Raw genomic sequence first — 9,751 nt, 5'->3', positions numbered from 1 at the left:
CTATACTCTTATAAAATATTGTATCCATAATAATCTTATTCTCCAAAAATCTTGTTGGATTTCTAGACAAAAATTATAGTGACCAAATGACAAACACACATGAACCTGATCAAAGAAAATTACCAACATCATTGCATAAATGTTGCTTAGATTTCAAGGTACATCATTCAGATTTGTCTGAAATATTTAAGTAATCATTAACATATAATCAACTGAGTTATATCGAAACCGAAGTGAAAGCTGAACACATAGCATCAAAACTGAGATGGCAAAGAATATGGTGCAGCTATAAAGTGAAGTACTGATACTTCTACAATGAATATATCAGAGGGAAAAGATATTATTTATTTACTTGAACAAAAAGTGACAAGAGTACTACACACTTTTTTTTAACACAATCTCTATTACTAGTTGAAATTTGTTAAAAAACTGCAAAATTATGAGTGGACTCATTAAATAAGAAGTAAAATCCACTTAATTTATAGTTTTTAATAAATTTTAACTAATAATAAAAAATGTGTTCAACAAAGTATCATTGTGTTACTAGAATTTCTCAAAGGAACAAAGGGGACCACATCACCGGTCTGGGAAATGTTATCTATAGAAAACTTCCACTTCTGTATGTACCTAAGATTAATGGCAGATATTTGCAAATCCCATATACTCATTATTTTCCATCTTCTCAACCATGTTCTCAATTCCCACTCCACCTGTGATACCCAAAAAGAGAAAATAAGTATGTTTGAATAAACCAATCAACAAAAAAAGAATATATTGATGGAAACTTCCAACTAAAATCATGGAGAGTACCTAAACTGATCGCGCTCAAAAAAATGGTGAATGCTAGTACAAAGATGATGATGGATGCTCGACCGAAGATAGCAATTATCTTTCTCACCACATGCTGGCCAGTTAATGCAGCTATGGTTGCAACCAAAATAAAGTAAGAAGCTGCATATCCAGAGTACATTGGCTTTAATTAGTATAAGTTTCTCTTATCTTTCAAGAAACCTGCTGCACACTCACTACACAGGAGTGATTTTAATTAGTTTTATTTATTGTGTCATACCATAGGGTACTGGGAAGCGTTCTAGAAGGTAATATTGCACCACTGACATGGAGGAAGAGAAAACCATAGCAAAAGTTGATGTAGCACTAGCAACCTGCCACAGAGAACACATGCATCAAGGCTATTTTTTTCTCATGTTTGATTATTTTAGAAAACCTAAAGGCTAGTAAATGCTCAAGAATGGATGAGTCTGTACCTGAGGAGGAATTCCCAACTCTAGAAAGAGTGGTCCCAAAATGAAGCCACCACCTAGACCTAGCAATCCACTAACTATACCAGCTATTATTCCACAGGAACAGTAAAGGCAGATCTTGTGAAGCTTCATCCAATCTGTATTTTCCTTTCCCTTTGATGCAATCACTCTAGTTCCATTGCACAAGCATATGGCTTCATAAAGCGTAACCGAGATTGCAATAGGCACCTTAAAGTGACAAATAGGGAAACCAAATTTCGTTTAGATCATTTGAGGAAATGATGTTATGCAAGTCGCAGCAAAGATGTGCACTTCAGTTCAAAACTAATACATTGACTAGATAACACTTGTGTGTGTGTGTTGATATGTACTTAGAATCTTTACCTGCAAGGAATTAAGAACCCAGTACAGTATGGAGCAAGTTTTAGTGTATGTCTGCATTGAAACAATTAAGAGGTGCGTATTTGTTAGATCTAGGGGCAGCGTATTTCCTTTGCTTCAGATTGTGTACACAAATTTCAAAACCCACAACTTCATGCCTGTGACTGAAGCAGAAAAACTAACCAAATATAATAACTTAACTACCTTAATAATCTGAACAATGAGAAAAGCCACCCAGACATACGCTAGGACTAATAATTCTTTCCAATAGATGTTCTTTAGTAAAGGGACCTGCACACCAGAATTTACCACAACATGTAAGGCTAAAAAAACTTCAATGAAGTTGCTATAAGGAATGCCTTGAATGGCCATTGGAATTACCTCCTCATCTCGTGGATCAGCTGAACCAGCTGGTAGAGACTTATAGTCTTCTTCAGAAACATCTGCATTAAGGGGTAAGTGCAATAGTGTTTTAACAGTAATATTAGAGATTTTCTACTAGATCTTTCAAATGTTCATTAAGACAAAGGTTTGATATTATCTAAAAGTAGCTAGCTCTTATTTGTGTTAATGAATATCAAGTTGACATAAGTGTTCAACCATTTGTTCTACCGGATGATTGTTTGAATAAGTTCTTTTTTCTATTTAACTTCTAATTACTAGTGCACTTGAACATATTCATCAACATGAAACTAAAATTCCTCAATTTGTTGGCATAGTATATATATGAAGTTCTAAATATCATTTTTCTCTTCTCTTTTATAATTCTTTATAGCAGTCATAGCATTTCTTTTCCCATTATTCAGGGTCTACACAACTAAATGCCTGGTGAAGAAAATGCTTTTCTTTTCTCGCCCTTATATTTCCTTAAGTTGTACAGAATCAAAAAACTAAGTTGTAAAGAAACTAAAATGTAGTTCTACATATGATGGCAAAAAAGTTGTGACAATGAATGGGGGAAGTCAATGCTCTCAGTAATTATGCATTAACTCTATCCATTTAAATCCTGCCAGGGTAAAACAAAAAAGAAAATAAACCAAATTTCACACTTATTACAAATTTGAAACTCTGATTCATGCCTAAAGTAGGAGAAAGTGAATATGTTCATAAATTCTTATCTGATAAATCTTATTATTCCTCTATATTTTCAGCAGTATACTTATTTTGTTTCTTGTAGTTTTCAGATTTTGCATTAATCTTTTATGTATTAGCTGAATGTTTCTCTATATTTTATAGGAAGGTTTGCAGGGACTTACAACCAGGAGAAGAATCTGATTCCAACATCTTAGCTGCTTCCTGAAATTTCAGTAGCATAATCCTCTTGATATTCAAGTAGAAAACAATATACAGATTCAACTTTAGATTTTTAAAAATGCACAAAGGTAAGTTTACCTTTTTCATAATTGTTTCCTTTTTCCATGTATCTATGCCTTTGAATAAAGCTTTTGTGGATGTAGCTACAACCGATTAGTTTCATTAAAAGTTAAACAAATTATAATAAGGTATCAGAATAGAACGGCAAATAAATCATGTCATATGTGCTATGTAGCATAAACTGGTCACTAAATATTAAAAAAAAACAGCAAAGTGTAATATGTTGGCTACAGAAGATAGAATAATAATATTTCCTTCTCTAGAAAATTTAATTTAAGATCAATGAAAATATCAAAATCTTAAATGAAGAAAACATATCCTTTCTTCGAAAAACAGACACAAAAGAGAGCACTTTCAGAAGAAAGACTCACCCACACAGACTATGAGACTGCCCCAGGAAAATTTAATTAATTTAAAAGGTTGAGCTTATGCTAAGTAAATAATGATTACCAATAAATAAGATGATAAGCAAAACCGTCACCATCCAATCAGCAAACATGACATTAAATGCAACACCAATGCTTATTCCTAGCATTAGCATAGGCTGGAAGAGCAAAGCCAGATCATAATCTATAACTGGCAAGTCTAGTGTTGGGTGTCTAAACCTCAGGTTGTAGTATACAGTTGATACCGCTGCTCCCATAATCATACCTACAATTATGAAATAACAGTTAAATGTGGAAAGAAAATATAAAAATCACTTACTTTCCCTATTTTTTTTTTCACCTTGTTATCTTTCTTTCTCATCACATCCTTTGTCACATCTGTCTTTTTTTTTCTTTCTCTTCCTTTTATTTATTTTTTTATCTCTCTTCTTTTCCATCCCGTTTTGGTGTTAATGTTTATAACTACTCATAGGGGAAATTAAAAAATTCAAATGAATTTTCCTTAAACCAACCTAATTTATCCCCGTACATATTAAAGAAAACTGAGTTCAGATGTAATGAGAAACTCTCTTTTTTATGGTCAGGACTAGGACTCAGGTGTAATAGGCTAATAGCATTTAAAATTTAACATGTGACACTCTATGCACGTTAATTCTGCATGCAAGCCAGTAAGTAAAGATTTTCATTCTATCTGGAAGTCAAAAAAGATGATAAAGTACAAATATACGTGCACCCTTGGTTTTGTAGATCAACAAGAAATGGTTTAAGACCCCTTATGAATGTCTATGTTTTACTTGCATATCATGAAAGAATAACATAACAGAACAATATACTAACACTTAGAAAGGGCTGTGGAAGACTTGGCATCAAAACCAATGACCAAAGTGAGCATAGGGATGAAAATTCCTCCACCTCCAACCCCGCCTACACTACCCAACGCAGCTCCAAAAAATCCAACAATCGACCCTACTACAATTCTCCAACCAAACTTCATTTCCTGTATTTCAGAGCGACATGCCATTATCATGAAACAAATAAATAATAAGTGACTAAAAAATAACCAAAGTAACACAAAGTGACTCATGACATGCAAACGTGTTTGATAAACTCACAGGCCAAACACGGTCATTGGTAGGCTCTCCATCGTTCCAAAAGAAATCAATTATACTATTCATAACTCCTTGCCTTTCTTTGACAACAAAACTCTCAGGTTTTTGGTCTTTCAAAACTCTTTCTGCTAAACAGACATTGTAGGCCATAATAAGGCTCCACGAGGCCAGCCATATTACTGTTGTGGCTCCTCTTGAAGTCTTCTTTCTCACTTCGGTAGCCATATGTGATGTAAAAGGAGTACAGGACCAATGCTATATATGCTAACTCTCTCTCTGTTTTTTCTTTCTCTGCCGATTATTTTTGTATGCTGGTTAGTTCTACAAGTATGGTTGAGGGAGGAAACTATGAAAGTTAAGGACTAAGGAGGCATTCTTTAGTACCATCATCCTCTCTTATATAACAAAGCCACACTTTCTCTCTCCCTCTTTCAACCCACTGAACGTCACTATTTATTTCCTATATTTCCTATATGAAATCCTTACCTAATGATAAATTTATTGATTTTTATAATAATTATTTAAAAAATTATATATTTTTTATTAGTTAACAAACTTTTTATACCAACATTACATAAAAATTAAATTCAAAGTTTTTATAAACTTTTTAATAATTATTTTAAGATCATATTTAGCATTATTATTGTGTAAAAATCTTTACACATGTATTAAAAATTAAACCCTTTATTTATTTCAAATTCTACGCTTTTGGTTCATTAGAACTTTGAAGACCCCAGATCTTTGACTGTGAACAGGGGAAAGTGACATTGAAATTTGAACATATAACCTTATTTTATTTGTTTAAATTCATGCTATTACCCCAAATTGACGGCTTACACATATATTAGTCACACACTAATTAATTTTTTTTTACCATTAGCTTTTCTTTATAGAATTGTAGTTTCTACGTGTCTATACCAAAATTTTGAAAAACATTGAAGTTAAGCTTTTGGATTGGGGTAGATTATCTCTCATCAACCCAACATCATGCTCTGTTATCACTGCTCTGCTCCTGCTCCTGCTCCAATATTACACTGTTTTCTTTTCATCTCAAGCAAATTCATGAAAAAAAGATATGAAAATGCTATTAAAGGCAATTTCAAAAATGGTGAATTGCCACGCAATGGCAATGATAAGCAAAATGAGTCTCCCATTTCCAGAGTAAGGACAACTTACAAACACCCAATAGTAGAACTAGAGCGAAGAACAAGCCAAGGCGCTCTAGGAAGCTTCATGAAAGAAGGTAGCATTAAACAATTTTAAGCAAACTTAATGTTCAAGCATTAACTCAATCGTAGAGATGACTGTGCGTCCTTGCTAATCCAATATCACAGCAAAACTATGAAGCTTCATGGTAATTTCATTTGTTTAACTTGCGTTACAAAGCACCAACATAAGCAAATGTACAGTAGGACCCATCGTGCTTTCTCTTTCCTCTGATTGGGTGGGTGAGGAGGATCATTAAAATGGCCTTTTCTTTCTACAGATAAATCCTGCAAACAAGTTGCAAGATGAAATAACCAAAGCCAAGCTCCTTCCAGTAGCACTTTCTTTCAAAATTATTATATATGTTGAGTCCCCACTATCTCCGCAGAACATGCAAACCACTCCACCCCTTCCCATCAAATTTCCATTTTAAGTACGAGAAGGTGATAAATTGATCCAGATAAAAAATTTAAATTTAATATTTGAATGCCTACTAATAATTTAATGATAATTGATTCCTTAAATTTTACAACTTATCATTAGTCTTTAAAAAATATAGATTAATCGAGTATTATTTATTGCCAAATGGAATTACATCAATATATATAAAATAAAATAGTATAAATATCACCCCGTATACCATTTGCCTATAGAAATAGAATGTCAAATACAACAATATAACCAAACTTTTTTTTAGGGTAACAATGGCCAAACTTATTTTTTTAAAAAGCATGTTCATGCATCCGCATCGAGTGGATTAAATTTTTTTATAGAAATTAAAATGAGTTAAAAGAAACATGTGTAAAAATTAAAATAAATAATTTTTATATAAGTGTAGAGATTAAATTGTAAAAATTGAGTAGGTATAGAAAAATGAGTAATTAACCTAAAAAAAATACACAAACAAGATTAATTTTGTTCATTTTCTCCTGTCCGTTCCGTATGTTAACTATATATTCTGGTTTCTCAATCTTTATTTTTGTACGATGCTTGTCAAATAAGGGTGGCTTTAATATGGACAAACTTTGTCTGTAAATATGCATGGTCCATATGTTAAACTTTTTTTTTTGACAGGTCCATATGTCTAACTTGTTATCGTGGGTTATCTGATTATATTAATTTTGAAATTTTGTTATAAGTAAATATATTATTTCGAATCCCAAATTTTTGTAAATATCTTATTTTTATCCCGCATACTTTTTATGAGTATTTTACACGTCAGTTCTTGACCCATACTTTTTGCCTTTTTGTCCTTCATCATCAATATCATCCATGCATGTACCCCATCTCTCTCGAGAGTGCAGACCAAAAGCAAGTTGTTAATTACATGAAATCCATCTCTTGCATGTTTAAAATTATCAGTAGCTGGTAAGATAACAATGAAAGCCAATACTTGCTGAGAATTTGGTTCATTTTCTTCCATGTGACTTCTTGGTATCACTGGTGGAGGAACTGGTTCTACTGTTGTTTCCTATCTGTGTGAGTATCTTGATCACCGTCTATACCCATCTCTGAGTTTTGGTGCGTTTCAATGTGTTTTGCTCTTCTTTAAAATCATCCCCTTAATTTATAAATTATTATGAGAATATTGTAAATAAAACCTTTTTAGTGTTTAAAAATAATTAAATTCAATTGAAATTTAATTCCCTTTTACAATTGTTTCCACTTTCCACGTTGCTGCACCAGGATTTTTATAAGAAAAGACAGCTTATATCAAGAAAAAAGAAAAACTAAAAACAAAACCCAAGGCACTGGCACTGGCACTGGCAGAATAATAGGAAGAGGAGGCGTTTTTTGCGGGATTCACCACGTCTTGAATATTTTTTTCCTATTCTATTGTCAAATCTCAAAATCATCACACTTTTTTCCTCACCCTTTCTCTTCTTTTCTGCGTCAAAGATCTGATTCTGAATTCTGTTCCTGATTATTTGAACGATGAGTACCCAAGCCGTTCGCCTCGTTTCAGAATGCTTCGTCAAGCCACATCGTCCAATCCAAGACGAGTCAAATCAAATTTGTTATTTAACACCTTGGGATATTAAACTGTCGTCTTATCACTATATCCAGAAGGGTTTACTCTTCAAAAGCCTCCAACACTTGTTGATCACCATCATCATTTCATAGAGAATCTTGTGAAGAAGCTCAAACACTCTCTTTCTCTCACCCTCTTTCATATCTATTTGGCTTGTCACCTTGTAACCCAAAAAACCCAAGACCCTCTTTCATATAAAACAGTGATGGAGCCATATTCATCTATGCAACTCTAGATATGACCATATCTGACATCCTCTCTCCCGTTGACGTCCCACTCGTTGTTCAGTCATTGTTTGACCACCACAAAGCAGTCAACCATGATGGTCACACCATGCTCCTGTTGTCCATCCAAGTCACTGAACTAGTTGATGGTGTTTTCTTAGGTTGTTCCATGAATCACGCTGTCGGTGATGTCACTTCTTATTGGAATTTCTTCAATACATGGTCTCAGATCTTTCAGTATCATGGCCATGAAACTGATATTCCAATTTTACACCAACCCATTCATCATCGTTGGTTTCCAGAGGGTTGTGGTCCATTAATCAATCTTCCTTTCAAACATCATGACGAGTTTATCAACAGATATGAAGCACGTACCCCTTGCTGAGAGAGAGAGACTTCCACTTTTTCAGCAGAGTCTATTGCCAAACTGAAAGCAGAGGCCAACATGGAGTCCAAAACCACACAAATCTCTTCGTTCCAATCCCTATCAGCACTTATCCATAACTCGCGCGCGCCGGGCGTCACATGATCGGAGAACAAGTTGCAACTTGGTCATAGACAACCGATCAAGAATGGAACCGCCTTTGCCGCAAGAGTACTTTGGAAACTCAGTTCATGCAGTGAGTGGTGAAGCCACGGCAAGGGAGCTGCTTGAGAATGATCTAGGATGGGCAGCATGGAAGCTGCCCCTTGCTGTGCAAACTATAACCACAGAGTGGTGCAACACATGCTCAAAGAGTGGTTACAGTGTCCTTTCATCTTTCAAGTTGGTTAGTTCATTGACCCGTACGTTGTGTTGATGGGTAGTTTCCCTGGTTTAACATGAATGGGAGTGAGTTTGGAATGGGGAAAGCGGTGGCTGTTAGAAGTGGTTATGCCAACAAATTTGATGGGAAAGTGAAATATCATACCCAGGCCGTGGAAGCATTGATTTGTAAGTGTGTCTTTCACCGGATACAATGAGCACATTGGAATTAGATGAGAGTTCATGAATGCAGTTTGCTAATAATTCGCTCCGTAAGTGACAGTGTTAAACACCAACTGAAGCAACATATTGAAAGTTGAAGTGAAATAAGGTAGGCTCCAATTAACTCTAATTATTTGCCAGTATATTTTTTTAATGACTTTTGAAGGAAATTAAAAAAGGGTTTACGGGAAGAATCGGCACCTATTGATGATGGTAAGATTGATGAACTCAACCGCGGGGAAGTCAGCCTTCCAAATTATTACTCTGATTGATGGCTTGTTATTTTGTTTGCTAGAGTAAAAACTGCTCTTCCTAGCTATATGGTATACTGTTACTACAACATGAAATGTTCGGTTAATTATCACTTCGTGCTCTTAATCTTCTGATGAATGTAAAGGGTAACTACAAACTATTAAGATATGATGCAAAATTCTGAGTTACTTGATAAAAACATCCTATAAAAGAATAAACTATACTAAAAAATACCTGTACTATATAGTTAACTTGAAATTGCTGGAAGTGCTTAATAGTTTTAAAAAACAGAAACTGAGATTATACGGAGGTGAATGCTTGTATGTATTTAGGAAAGACGGACTCTTACAACACTAGACACTATATAGAATTATAGATTCAGATATTTTGATATAGTAAGTGTTAAAATATAATACACTGACATCGATCCCTCACTCTCAAAAAAAATTAAAAATTATATAACAGATAACAAAAAGATTTTTATGCCTTTTGCTAATGGTGTAAAATAGTTTTATACCATTATTTAATTATAAATTATTATTGAAATTATTTTAAAAT

The 9,751-nt window shown here is 33.9% G+C and overlaps 1 protein-coding gene and 1 pseudogene across 1 annotated transcript; one reads left to right on the top strand and one right to left on the bottom strand.

Annotated features, from left to right (window-relative positions):
- Positions 1-322: 322 nt before the first annotated feature.
- On the bottom strand, positions 323-4,889 carry LOC114408721 (sulfite exporter TauE/SafE family protein 3-like). Its single transcript, XM_028371869.1, has 12 exons — positions 4,516-4,889; positions 4,241-4,400; positions 3,468-3,668; positions 3,036-3,100; positions 2,900-2,939; positions 2,025-2,086; positions 1,848-1,934; positions 1,647-1,697; positions 1,266-1,490; positions 1,070-1,163; positions 811-951; positions 323-710 (listed from the first exon to the last, which is right to left on the bottom strand). Exons 1-12 carry the CDS (start codon positions 4,735-4,737, stop codon positions 634-636), a joined length of 1,425 nt encoding a protein of 474 aa, XP_028227670.1. The 5' UTR covers positions 4,738-4,889; the 3' UTR covers positions 323-633.
- Positions 4,890-7,095: 2,206 nt separating this feature from the next.
- On the top strand, positions 7,096-9,281 carry LOC114408720 (annotated as a pseudogene).
- The last annotated feature ends 470 nt before the right edge of the window (positions 9,282-9,751 follow it).

Source organism: Glycine soja, chromosome 4 (assembly GCF_004193775.1).
Source record: "Glycine soja cultivar W05 chromosome 4, ASM419377v2, whole genome shotgun sequence".
In the NCBI taxonomy this organism is placed as follows: Eukaryota; Viridiplantae; Streptophyta; class Magnoliopsida; order Fabales; family Fabaceae; genus Glycine; species Glycine soja.
The sequence above is the reverse complement of the archived record's forward strand: the minus strand, read 5'-3'. Positions and strand labels throughout refer to the sequence as shown.